Raw genomic sequence first — 13,903 nt, 5'->3', positions numbered from 1 at the left:
TGGTACGCTCAGACAATAGTGCTCTGATATCGGAGTAGACAGACATAATTAACAATGTCCACTGAGAACGCACTGCGACTATACTAATATAAGAATGACGTGAATAATCAAATCAATAAACATTGGGTAGTTAGATTGCATATAGTTAATATACTGCCTGGTAAATTCGATGTATTAGTAGCCAACTAACATTGTAACAGTAGCTAACATACCTTTACATACTGCTGTAATGCAAACAAAAACAATTAATAATAATACAAAAATATAAAATACTGCTGTAATTCTATGCGGTTCAAAGCATAGCGTAGCTAAGAAATTGTCATACATAACGTGTAACTTATTTGAAAAGTGGTGACTTTATTACATTGCTCAACATTTTATCATTTGTCATAATTAGTTAAAGCAATGAACTTGTATCCGCCCTCGTAGAACTTCCGCTGCATATTTCCCGTCATTTACTTCAAAATCTGAAAAGCCACGCCTATTTTGTGAACGGCATTATAGTCCATAAAAGCACGGAAAGTGTCCACTGCTTATATATTTTTATTTTATTAACAACAAATCAATACAGGAAGTACGTGTGGGAACACAAGTACATATACATAATATACAAAGGACAATTGGGCTAGGGGGTACAATATCACATTACATAAGGACCTTAAGGGACATACATACACATAATTCTAGCAGCTTTTTTTGTTAGCAGAGTATTTAATTGTCTTAAAATATAGTTCAATAAATGTTTGTAAGTTAAGAAAATGTACATTTGTGAATATGAAATTTGGCCAAAAGAATAATGAAATTATTACATAAAATTGAGCTTTCAGCTTATTTCTATCGTAGGTAAAGAATCCAAGCAGTACATCTCTCCACAATAGTGTAAAATCTTAATGTGTTCAATTATAAATCTACTGATGTCTTGGTGTCCACTGCTTGTATACTTCGTATTTTGGGGAATTTAGTACGATATCCGGGAACTTTTGGCATACTAACTATACACATAATATGATCCTATATACTCAATTACGTCACAAATTGTACGGTTAGTATGACTATTTGAACACAGCTCCTGTCGACCGTATTCGCCCACGCATTGTTCTTCTGTAAGGTTTATCGGCTGCTGGCCACCAACGTTATTGTGCATTAACTCCACCTGCTGTATTGGAGCGCCCTCTCCTCCCACCTATCCTTGCTTGAAGTATAAAGAAGAGTTAGAACGCCCCGAATTGCAGGCCGCAATTGCACGCTTCTCCCAAACTTCTTCTTCGCTGTATTGGCGAATCGCAACCAACTGAAAGGTGAATACACCGCCGCCTACTGTACTGGTGTCAGCCCGGCCTCCCTATTTACTTATTTATTTTATCTAGCCCTGTGTTTCCACCTACTGTTCTGGTGTGGATTCATTACACTTTGTGACAAGAAATGGGAAGGAAAATTGTACCAACCAACCCTACACCCATGAATTAAAACCTCACCACTATTCCACTACTCTCTTACTATACACCAGACCGGGACACTATTGTTCAACGCACCTTGTAACACTTGTCAGTAAAATCTCGTACACCCAAATACTCTGCAGCTGCCACCACAACATCTATTTTCGGTGATTTACATTCCATTTCTGTGGTACAGTTCATAACCATTGCTATGAACGCTAAAAAAAAAACTTACTGAGACACATTATTCTTCAATGAGATTTAACAGTGGTTGGCATCAAATGTTGCATTACCACCACCTACTAGTACAACTCCCTTATACTTTACTTGAAGAAAATGAAACAAATACCCTACCATGTAATACAACACTCTCAAAAATACAAATAAATAAATAAAATCATTAAAAAATACCACTCTACTCCACTATTTAAATGTATTTAGTCCTTCCTCAGGGCAACAACCTGAAAGGATGGGACACCACCACTTAACACACCCTGTAACTCTTCTGTCAAGTCTCGCATACCCAAATAACTCATGCAAAACTACAAATCCCTGCAAGCTCCTGCACTTTATCTCTACCTTGGTTAACTGGTATCGTGTCAATTTAAAACCTGCACAAGACAGTTCTCAGAATTTCCCATTTAAAAGAAATGTAGCCTATTTAATAATTACTACATTTAGCTAACTTTAGATAGTTAATCCAGAGATTCATACCTTCGTCTCGATTCGGCAGCCTCGTCCAGTTCATCATGGTATTTGTAGTTCTTTATGATAAGTCACATCCGCAGCTAATTAGCATTTAATTTTTGTGGGGTAAATACAGGCAAATATATTGACATGTCACCTTGTCCTCGAGAGATTTACACAGTTCTCAAAATGCCACACCATGGTAAGCCTACAGGTGTGTTTCTAAAATCCCCTATGGAAAAAATAAATGGTGGAAAAACAATTGTCACTACTGCATTTCCTTGTTTGACCGCTAGGTTTTATGGGTATTGAACCTCATACTGTGGTACTCTCTGCCTCAGAAGCTAGTTCATATTTTTTATTGATTTATTTCACCTTTATTTAACCAGGTAGGCAAGTTGAGAACAAGTTCTCATTTACAATTGCGACCTGGCCAAGATAAAGCAAAGCAGTTCGACAGATACAACGACACAGAGTTACACATGGAGTAAAACAAACATACAGTCAATAATACAGTATAAACAAGTTTATATACAATGTGAGCAAATTAGGTGAGAAGGGAGGTAAAGGCAAAAAAGGCCATGGTGGCAAAGTAAATACAATATAGCAAGTAAAACACTGGAATGGTAGTTTTGCAATGGAAGAATGTGCAAAATAGAAATAATGGGGTGCAAAGGAGCAAAATAAATAAATAAATTAAATACAGTTGGGAAAGAGGTAGTTGTTTGAGCTAAATTATAGGTGGGCTATGTACAGGTGCAGTAATCTGTAAGATGCTCTGACAGTTGGTGCTTAAAGCTAGTGAGGGAGATAGTGTTTCCAGTTTCAGAGATTTTTGTAGTTCGTTCCAGTCATTGGCAGCAGAGAACTGGAAGGAGAGGCGGCCAAAGAAAGAATTTGTTTTGGGGGTGACTAAAGAGATATACCTGCTGGAGAGTGTGCTACAGGTGGGAGATGCTATGGTGACCAGCGAGCTGAGATAAGGGGGACTTTACCTAGCAGGGTCTTGTAGATGACATGGAGCCAGTGGGTTTGGCGACGAGTATGAAGCGAGGGCCAGCCAACGAGAGCGTACAGGTTGCAATGGTGGGTAGTATATGGGTCTTTGGTGACAAAACGGATTGCACTGTGATAGACTGCATCGAATTTGTTGAGTAGGGTATTGGAGGCTATTTTGTAAATGACATCGCCAAAGTCGAGGATTGGTAGGATGGTCAGTTTTACAAGGGTATGTTTGGCAGCATGAGTGAAGAATGCTTTGTTGCGAAATAGGAAGCCAATTCTAGATTTAACTTTGGATTGGAGATGTTTGATATGGGTCTGGAAGGAGAGTTTACAGTCTAACCAGACACCTAAGTATTTGTAGTTGTCCACGTATTCTAAGTCAGAGCCGTCCAGAGTAGTGATGTTGGACAGGCGGGTAGGTGCAGGTAGCGATCGGTTGAAGATGCATGCATTTAGTTTTACTTGTATTTAAGAGCAATATGTAAAGTTTACATTATTTGACTGACCAACAGGTACAGCAGCGCCCTCACCTGTACGTTTATCATTAGTTACTACTGCCAGTCATAAACCCTGCCTATTTCTACAATTTGTCTTTCTAAAATGTGATTTTAAATCTAACCACCAATTAAGAGCAAACATTTTTGTTTTCATGAATTTTTACAGTGGAAATGAGGATGTTGCATGATCATTGTGTGGTAAATAAGAGTATATAGCATAAAGGGCAAGGCAACACAATATCACACAAACTCAGAGCTTTTTTAATATAGATAATGATATTTTGAATAATCTCAATACTGATACTACATTAAATTGATTTAAAAATAATGTTATGTTTTAATTGTAACAGCTCATTGATTTACTCTTAAGTAATAAACAAATAGTACCTCAAATATACTCCCATAGTGTTACTCAACAATATCAAGCATAGTATTATAACAAATAATGTCTGATTATAGAGTTCTATTATAGAGCTCTGACAGAAACATTAGCATATGCAAAAGTCAACAGATACAATCAGGCTCTACCTTTTAATGTATGAGCTAGTCCTAAATGTTGTAATTGAATGTATTTTGGATGCTGTCATTTAATTTCTACAAGATACTGTCACGTTGAGAGAATATTTTCTTTCTTTTTAAAAATCTGGATATGACATACTTCAACGGTATAACATCAGAAACCAAAATACAAAGCCAATTTTACATGGCAAGGCTTGTTTACACTGAGCTGCACTGAGGTCGGAACGCAATCATGGTTACATTAAGACACAGTGGAGCCAGCGCGAGATGTGGTCGGAAAACGTACCTCAATGCAGGGATGGGATATGTGACTGTTCTCCAAATCCTACCTTTATCAACACTGCTCCATCGAGAAGATTGAAATACTGCTAGTTTTACGATAATTGCTGCGGTGGCTACTGCTGGCTAGTATGAGAAGGAAAAGGGTGATTGCAATTCTACCTCAGTGCAGCTCAGTGTAGACAAGCGTAACGGTATCTTTTGCCAAGGCTTTGTGGTTAGAGAGAAGAAAATACATGAACTACTTATAATAAAAAAAATGTAAAAATATTACCACAATTTGTAAATGATATATGTACTTATTGTCTCATAGCTTGCATTCCAAGCAAATGTAAACAAATGAAATAACAATGAACAAAACCATATCAAAGCTGTCTGGAGTATCTCTGAAACAGTCTGTCGTGGTAGAACCCTTTAACGCTCCTGTGTTAAGGCTTGTTAGCACCCTCTTCACTCTTGTTTGAGCCCTCCCAGTCTTCTCAGTAAAACCAGAGGTATGATGAAAGAAGTTGAGCTGATAATGAAGCAGGTCTCTGCTCCAGCAATCCAGTAAACTGCAACAAAAAAAAAAAATAGACATTCAGCAGAAATGTTATGAAATTCAAATTATTCACAAATCACAGCCTTTGACAACTGACATAATATTTTTCTGCCCAGTTACAAAATGTGACATTCAATGCAGCAAGTCACCTGAGGATGCCACTATGGGGCCCAGTGCTCGAGCCAGGGCTCCTAAACTACGTAGGATTCCCATCACTGTGCCCTTCTGATTGGCTGAACCTAGAAGAGGAGTTTCATGTTACACAATGACACAATGATTTGATTTGAGAGTGTGTGTGTGTGTGTGTGTGTGTGTGTGTGTGTGTGTGTGTGTGTGTGTGTGTGTGTGTGTGTGTGTGTGTGTGTGTGTGTGTGTGTGTGTGTGTGTGTCTAAGAGAGAGCGAGTGCATAGTGGTTATGATAGTATAGTTAGAAATCTTACCATGATCTGAAACCAGCGTTGTCAAACAAGGGACAACAATGGCAGCAGCTGTGACAAAGAAGATGTTTGAGTAAAGGAAAATCACCTCAGGGATATACTTAGTTTATTTGTTTAATGAACTTTGAAGATATGAAAACTTACCAAATGAGTATAAAATCAAACCTATGTAAACCATCTTCAAATTCCATGCCAGTCCAATGAGAGCAAATGCTGGAATCAGTAATATGATTGCCTAAAATACATTAAGAATACCGACTTTGGCAACATTTTTTATACCAGAGCTAATCTTGACTATTTAAACGATTTCTTGATGCTGATTTCTTAGCCATGTAGTAATGAGTACGATATTTACCAGACGAACAGTCCTGATGTGATGCCCTGGTTTGATCCTACGGGCATATCCTCCTTGGATCAGTGCCATGGTGATACCCATGAAGAAGAACATCTTACCCTGCTGCATGCTGCAAAAATGTAAGAGTATCGTAGCACATTTGAAGGAGTTAAGGTAGCCTCTTTTTGGTTGAACAGATTCAAATAAATTGGAGTGTAGGGAGCTAAATAGACTGAGGATTGACCTTTGTCCCTAAACCCATACCTTGTAAACTGGAACCGTTGATGGGTGAGGAAACTCAATGTAAACTCAAGACCAGAGAAGAGGAAGAGATATGTGAAGTAAATGAGGCCCAACACTTTCAGATTCTGCATTTCTGTTGTCCAAGAGAAAAAACAGGGACAAATAAAAAAAGGCTTTGTTGTATATTTCAACACAATATTTTGGTTATTATGAAGTACTTTCAATAGATTATTGTCCATCTTACTAAGCATAGATCTTGACAAGATAAACATTATACAGACTAACGGGTCTTTATATATTACTGTATATTCATAGATATTTTATACTGAACAAAAATAAACACAACATGTAAAGTGTTGATCCCATGTTTCATAAGCTGAAATAAAAGATTCCAGAAATGTTACATATGAACAAAAATCTTATTTCTCTCAAATGTTGAGCACAAATTTGTTTACATCCCTGTTAGTGAGAGTTGCTCCTTTGCCAAGATAATGCATCCACCTGACAGGTGTGGCATATCAAGCAGATGATTAAACAGCATGATCATTACACAGGTGCACATTGTGCTGGGGACAATAAAAGGCCATTCTAAAAATGTGCAGTTGTCACACAACACAATGCCACAGATGTCTCAAGTTGAGGGAGCATGCAATTGGCATGCTGACTGCAGGAATGACCACCAGAGCTGTTGCCAGAGTTTTGAATGTTAATTTCTCTTCTATAAATCGCCTCCAACATTGTTTTAGAGAATTTGGCAGTACATCCAACCGGCTTCAATAACTGCAGACCACTTGTAACCACTGCAGTTTGGCGTTGTAACTGAACAGTTTGCCCAACGTCAGCGTTGTGAACTGAGTGCCTCATGGTGGCTGTAGGGTTATGGTAGGGACAGGCATAAGCTACGGACAACAAACACAATTGCATTTTATTAATGGTGATTTGAATACACAGAGATACCATGACGAGATCCTGGAGGCTCATTGTCGTGCCATTCATCCGCCACTACCACCTCATGTTTCAGCATGATAATCCACGACCCCATGTCGCAAGAATCTGTACACAATTACTCAAAGCTGAAAATGTTCTAGTTCTTCCAGCCTGCATACTCACCAGACATGTCACCCATTGAACATGTTTGGGATGCTCTGGATTGACGTGTACGATAGTGTGTTCCATTTCCTGCCAATATCCAGCAGCTTCGCACAGCCATTGAAGAGTGGGACAACATTCCACAGGCCACAATCAATAGCCTGATCTATGCGAAGGAGATGTGTTGCGTTGCATTAGGCAAATGGTAGTCACACTAGATACTGACTGGTTTTCTGATCCACGACCCTAGCTTTTTTGGGGGGTATGTAAACAACAGATGGATATCTGTATTTCATCAGGTGAAATCCATAGATTAGGGCCTAATGAATGTATTTCAATTGACAGATTCCTTATATGAACAGCAACTCACTAAAATCTATGAAATAGTTGTATGTTGCTTTTATTTTTGTTCCGTGTATAGTTTGACAATTATTTCATACTGTACAAATATCACATAAATCAATATGTACTCACTCTCTTTAGAGGGTGGGTCCTCTGTCCTTGTGAGGGCAGAGAAATGGAACAGAGCCACTGGGTTGAGAAGATCTCCTGATTCCTGGATCCCAGAGGTCACTGAGGAAACCTGGGTCTGAGCAGATACCAGTCTTGTCAGAAATAATAAACAGAAACGCTTACTAATATGGATTAAACACTGTGTATAGTATCATTGCATTAAAACATTACTGGGAGAAGATAAGTGAGTGACCAAGGCTTTTACTTTCTGTGCAATGAAGCACACTGCCCAACCCGTGATGAGTTTCAAGTGTGCCATTTTCAGTTTCTCCTAAGAGGTATACCAATGAAATCGCACCTTGTTCTGCTTTGGCAGTGTCTCTGGTAGCATAACAATGATGAAGAGTAGGTCAGCAGCACTGAAGACCAGGGCCAGTACAGCTGGGCCATGGTAGAATACCTCCTCCTTACTGGAGTTAATGGCAAAGTAGGCCCCCATCAGTGGGCCTACCGTGAATCCCAACGAGAAGGCAATTCCAACCATCATCTAACAACAACAAAATATGCATTGCCAAATTAAAAGAATGCATACACGAGGCCTAAAGAAAGACCAACTAGTGTATTAGTGCAATACAGAGCGCATGGTCCGTGGTTAATCATACTCCTAAATTATCAATCTCCTTTCAATCAAGATCTTTCAATCCTGAATGGCATATACTTTACTGTATGTCTTTAAAAAAAATCATAGCATGAGCTTTATGCACAGTGCTTACCATTCCCTTGTTTCGTGCCTTCGGGCAAGGAAGGTCAGCAATCATGGCAGTGCAGAGGCTCACATTACCCTTGCAAATACCCCCAATCACCCGAGACAAAAGGAACATGCTGAAACTACGGGAAACTGCCCAGACTGCATAGGAAGACATCAATCCCAACTGGAACACAAAAAAATACCAATTAAAACCATATCAAATCAGGCTGGCAAAGTGGGCAAATAACTCACCGAAATGGACAGAGAGTTGCACAAGATATGTACTGATATGTTAACCAGTTTCATAGCCATGAAAAAGCAATAGAAGTATTCTTAAATGGCAAGTCACTTATTTAAATCAACTGCATTTCTATAACATTGCACAAACTGTGGTAAGAATGAGTAGCGGTTTTCTGCCGAAATGATCCGATGCAGCCCCAGTTAAAGGGGACGACACGAACTGCAGCAGAGAGAAGAGTGATCCAATCAGACCTGAACAATAGAATGTAGAGAGCATAATCTGTGATTATGGTCCTTTCTGGTTGAGCGTTCTGGCAAATTTTAAGACGTAACACAACATCTGGTCAATTTTAAGTCACACATTTTAATACACAGACACCACACTATTTCTGGCATTCACAAGACAAGCTACTATTTTGAACAATGCCATTTGTCTAAATATAGACATCAAAATATTTTGCTCAACTGTAACAACCACATGTAGTTAAATAAAGTGTGTTGTGTTACTGTACCTCCAAAGAGGACACTGTTGTATTTAGTTTCCATCGGAACTCCGACAGCTTCCCTGAACCAGTCCACAATGCTCTGAAGTGACTGATAGACACCGTCCTGTTAGGGGGAAAATGTGAAAATATTTTTTACAAATGAGTGCAAGATCTGAATCTGATAAATTTCCCACACTCGATCAGCTGACAAGTGTGTCATTTTGTTACTCTGTCTCATGGAAAGGTTTAATCACACAAAGCATGCCTTGTCCTCCCTAGAGTGAGGCCCCAAATTCTGTGTACAAAGAAACACATCAAATGTCAGTTTCTGGAGTTGGCATATTACCAAAATGGAAAATTGCATTGATAACCCAACATTATTGCAAATACAATGCTCATCTTTCACAATATAGTACAATGAAATTAAAGTATTTAATTAATGATGATAATGATGGGGAGGAAAACTATTTAGATTTTAAGAGGGGAGCTCACATTTACTATTAACAGACATTGGCCATGTTCCAGATAATTAAAAACCGTGATGACCGTGATGCATCATGGGTAACTTTAAAGTTGGCTGAAATGTTAAACTGTAATAAAAAGGACAGCTCACTGAGCACAGACAAACATGAGCACTTACCTCTGTTTGGCCATAGTGGTCCAGTATAGATGGGAGGAGAGGTAGGATCAGGGTGAATCCCAGTAAGTCCAAGAGGAGGGCAAAGAAAACACTCTTAATGACTCTTGAGGAGCCAACGGCCTCTTCAGATCTCGTTTCACTTGACATTGCTCCTTTCTGCTTAAACTCCTTCCTTAAACAAAAACACAGGATTTAAAAAAATTATAATTATATGGGATGCATACATGTGTGTCAGCGCCTAATGGAGAAGTTAATACAAAGTTTTTTGAAGTCGAAATGGCACTGAACTACTACCCGGCTAGTCCTCAAAACGGGATATAGTTTGAGATCCCCAAACCGCAGTAGAACAAAACACAACCATGTCTCTTATGTCTACCATTTATGAAATGGATGGTTGTGCAAAAATAGTTTACTGCAAAAGTGGTTAAATTGATAGATCGTGACACCCCTTAAACTAAAAAAGTGCAGAATAATGCCTGGCTGGAGGGAGGATGGGCCACATGTAACCCAATATTACAAGCTCTGATATTGCAAATATTTGAAATTTAAGTAGTCAGTTCAGTTGTCTGCACTACATCAACAAACAGCATTAGATCTTAATTCATTTTGAAAAGATAGACCTGTAAACACAGAAATACAATAGGTGGAAATATCAAGTATAAATATTTATAATCAATGTAAGCTTTACTTTTTGGCATCTGATTAATATACAAAATACATTGTTACACATCTTTTGATGTTGTGGCTATTGTAATCTAACTCAGCTCTAAGACACTGAAAACTGTCTTTTTTGTTTTTTTGTTCAGCCCATACTCTTGCAATTACATTAGGGACCCCCCCTAGATTTCACTCCAAATCCAATATAGCGTCCAAAATATAATGTGGCTGCCTCAATACCATTAAATGGTTGTTTAAACACCTGTATATATGCTTTAAATGAGACAGCTTTCAGATTTATGTACTGTTATGACCTGTACTCTAGACTATTTTTGTGCAATTCAACTACGTTGGGAATCCAATATACCTACCATAATTACATCTCCTTTGTCTGGATATAGAAAAGACAACAGACAGCTTGGCATGGCAACACCAAGTCACAAGCCTCTGAAGATCAAGAAAGCAACTCGGGGGCTCCAATGAAAGGGAAGATAATCCAACCCACGACTCTGACACCCTCTCCCTAGCTCTACACCCCACGGTATACCTCCAGGATAGGGCTCTAAAAACACCTCCTTATCATTTACAAGTGAACGTTGATTCATGGCTATTCCGATATGGGTGCCTGAATCTAACATGACCTTCTGCTGGCTCACTGCATTCATGATGCACATTTGTTATTTATTTAACCAGGCAGGCTAGTTGAGAACAAGTTCTCATTTGCAACTGCGACCTGGCCAAGATAAAGCAAAGCAGTTCAACACATACAACATCAGTGTTACACATGGGATAAACAAACATACAGTCAATAATACAGTTGAAAAGGTCTATATTCAGTATGTGCAAATGAAGTAGGATAAGGGAGGCAAGGCAATAAATAGGCCATGGTGGCAAAGGGTTAGGGTTATTACAATATAGCAATTAAACACTGGAATGGTAGATGTGCAGAAGATGAATGTGCAACTGGAGATGCTGGAGTGCAAAGGAGCAAGATAAATAAATAAATACAGTATAGGGATGAGGTAGTTGGATGGGCTATTTACAGATGAGCTATGTACAGGTGTAGTGATCTGTGAGCAGCTCTGACAGCTGGTGCTTAAAGCTAGTGAGGGAGATACGAGTCTTCAGCTTCAGTGATTTTTGCAGTTCGTTCCAGTAATTGGCAGCAGAGAACTGGAAGGAAAGGCGGCCAAAGGAAGAATTGGATTTGGAGGATGATATGGTGCACTCTTATGCTGTTCAGGTTACGCTGGCACATTGCTTTTTTCCAGAAAATCATGTCCACCATCCTGACTGTCTGCCCTGGAGTTGCTGTATATGTTGACATTATGGTGTATGGAGAGGATGCAACCACACATGATGACAAGCGCATAAGGCAGGTAGGTAGGTGTTCACTACAATAAACCAACACAACTTGACAAGAAATGCCAGCAACTTAGTGGGCCTTCACATGTCATAAGAATTGCAGCTCTCCAATGTCAATGCCATCCTAAATCTTCCAGTCTCCTGCCCTGAAGGGTATACTACGATTAAGGCTAGATTTATTTAACTTTTATTTAAGCAGGGAGTCATGCTAAGACCCAGTCTCTTTCACTGATGAGCCCTGCATGACCACATCAATAAACAATTACACTGAACAAAAATGTAAACACAACATGTAAAGTGTTGGTCCCATGTTTCATTAGCTGAAAAAAAAATCCAGACATTTTCCATACGCACAAATTTGTTTACATCCTTGTTAGTGAGCATTTCTTCTTTGCCAAGATAATCCATCCACCAGAGGTGTGGCACATGAAGAAGCTAAATAAACAGCATGGTCATTACACAGGTGCATCTTGTGCTGGGCACAATAAAAGGCCACTCTAAAATGTGCAGTTTTGTCACAACAGAACGTCACTGATGTCTCAAGTTGAGGGAGCATGCAATTGGCATGCTGACTGCAGAGAATTTGGCAGTGTGTCCAATTGGAGTCATGTGTAACCACACCAGCCCAAGGACCTCCACATCCGGCTTCTACACCTGAGGGGGGGGGGGGGGTGCTGAGGAGTATTTCTTTCTGTCTGTAATAAAGCCCTTTTGGGGGGGAAACTCATTCTGATTGGCTGGGCCTGGCTCCCCAGTGGGTGGAGCCTATGCCATCAAAGGCCCACCCATGGCTGAACCCCTGCCCAGGAATGTGAAATCCATAGATTAGGGCATTATTTATTTCAATTGACTGATTTCGTTATATGAATTGCAACTCCGTAAAATCGTTGCGTTGATTTTTTTGTTCAGTATATGGGCTATAGATATATATACACACATACACAATACATGAAAAGCAAACAAAACAACAAAAGCAAAACACTATCATATCAAATAAACAGAGATGAAGTTATCAACAATGTCGTGTGTAATTGCGGGCTATTCTTTGGGTGCTGAAATTGTAGTTTTTGATAATGACGTCGGAGCTCCAGTCTGGCCACACTAGTCGCCGCTCAGCTCCACGGTAAATCGTGGTTGATTTGAATCGGTTAGGGAAATGCTTGTTTACATCCTTATTCAGTCGTCCTCGCTGGACGGTGGATGTGCAAGTCTCTTAACAGAGAATGAGTTAACGACAAAACAAGGTGGTGAGGCAAGACAATGTTCGAGGAAGTAGGAAATAATATAATTCCATTCATGACCGAATACACTCAAAACCGGACTACATTTGAAGATTGGAATTATATGGATATTATTACGTGTGACAGACACATGACATTAGACAGATGGGTGTTAACCAACTTTGTAGGCTTAGCCTATGGATAAAATGCGTTTTAATAAAGTACTCAAAATGTTAATGTAGCGCAAATGGAAACAGGGGTATACATTGCATCCTAAAGTAGTGAGCACATTAATTAAGTTATTGTAATCAAAGTTTGTTATAGCTGAATAAACTCAATGCTAAAATCATTGACTAGGGAAAAGTGCAATAGTTTCTGATGAACTCCAACGGTTCATCAGAAACTTCCTTCAGCATAGAGTTGAGTTGTTACAATGTGATCAGCCATGCATGGAGATTCCCCATACATTTTTCATATGCATTTTACTTACCCTAAATCCAGTGGCATATCAATTTGCGAGCAGCTTGCTTTAGGGTTGTGAACTCATCTGATTCTCGAAGTCGCAAACTGACTGGACCAGGAAGCGGTGTCTTGTTTCATTTATCGTTTACGATGACAAGATTGTGACGTATGCGCACAGAAGCAAGGCCTCCACTGATCCATGCGGAATCTTTGCGACGTTATACCTTACCATTTTACATTTAAACTTTAATTGGATAGGGACGTCCCAATGAGCCGCTTACAACCGCGCATGTTTAAACGCCCTGCGTCCAGTTTCCCAAAGGCATACATTTCGTTAGCACCATCGATCTCAATGGTTCTTACGATTCACTTAGCCTCTGCTTTTGGGATACTGGGCCCAGCTATGAACAATCTGTGGCTACTTGTATGAGAAAAAAATAATACGTAAGAATTTGTGAAGTCAACGCAGATTCACAGGAGTGGTTGCCACCATCCACCATTCATTGTACATATTTACAAAAACTATTGCACTTCTTTCCCTAGTCAATGATTTTATCATTGCTTT

General features: G+C 39.3%; 1 protein-coding gene across 2 annotated transcripts; it reads right to left on the bottom strand.

Annotated features, from left to right (window-relative positions):
- Window positions 1–3,865: 3,865 nt before the first annotated feature.
- mfsd10 (major facilitator superfamily domain containing 10) lies at window positions 3,866–13,495 on the bottom strand. Of its 2 annotated transcripts, none has more exons than XM_046347733.1 (13): window positions 13,367–13,495; window positions 9,635–9,802; window positions 9,022–9,118; window positions 8,658–8,761; window positions 8,295–8,453; window positions 7,880–8,068; window positions 7,543–7,657; window positions 6,001–6,112; window positions 5,758–5,866; window positions 5,547–5,637; window positions 5,406–5,453; window positions 5,114–5,203; window positions 3,866–4,977 (listed from the first exon to the last, which is right to left on the bottom strand). In XM_046347733.1, exons 2-13 carry the CDS (start codon window positions 9,779–9,781, stop codon window positions 4,874–4,876), a joined length of 1,365 nt encoding a protein of 454 aa, XP_046203689.1. In that variant the 5' UTR covers window positions 9,782–9,802; window positions 13,367–13,495; the 3' UTR covers window positions 3,866–4,873. The 2 variants fall into 2 exon arrangements, with proteins under 2 accessions (XP_046203689.1, XP_046203687.1); XM_046347731.1 differs by having other exon boundaries at window positions 9,635–9,806; window positions 13,367–13,488.
- Window positions 13,496–13,903: the final 408 nt, after the last annotated feature.

This window comes from Oncorhynchus gorbuscha, linkage group LG04, assembly GCF_021184085.1.
Source record: "Oncorhynchus gorbuscha isolate QuinsamMale2020 ecotype Even-year linkage group LG04, OgorEven_v1.0, whole genome shotgun sequence".
In the NCBI taxonomy this organism is placed as follows: Eukaryota; Metazoa; Chordata; class Actinopteri; order Salmoniformes; family Salmonidae; genus Oncorhynchus; species Oncorhynchus gorbuscha.
Note: the sequence above shows the minus strand (reverse complement) of the source record. Positions and strands in the feature narration are given on the sequence as shown.

Excerpts from the sequence above, each read along its gene's own strand:
- mfsd10 (XM_046347731.1), bottom strand. Across the intron at positions 5,454-5,546 it reads TTTGATTTTATACTCATTTG|CTGCTGCCATTGTTGTCCCT; the intron begins GTAAGTTTTCAT and ends TCTTTGTCACAG. Across the intron at positions 5,204-5,405 it reads AACGCTGGTTTCAGATCATG|GTTCAGCCAATCAGAAGGGC; the intron begins GTAAGATTTCTA and ends CTCCTCTTCTAG.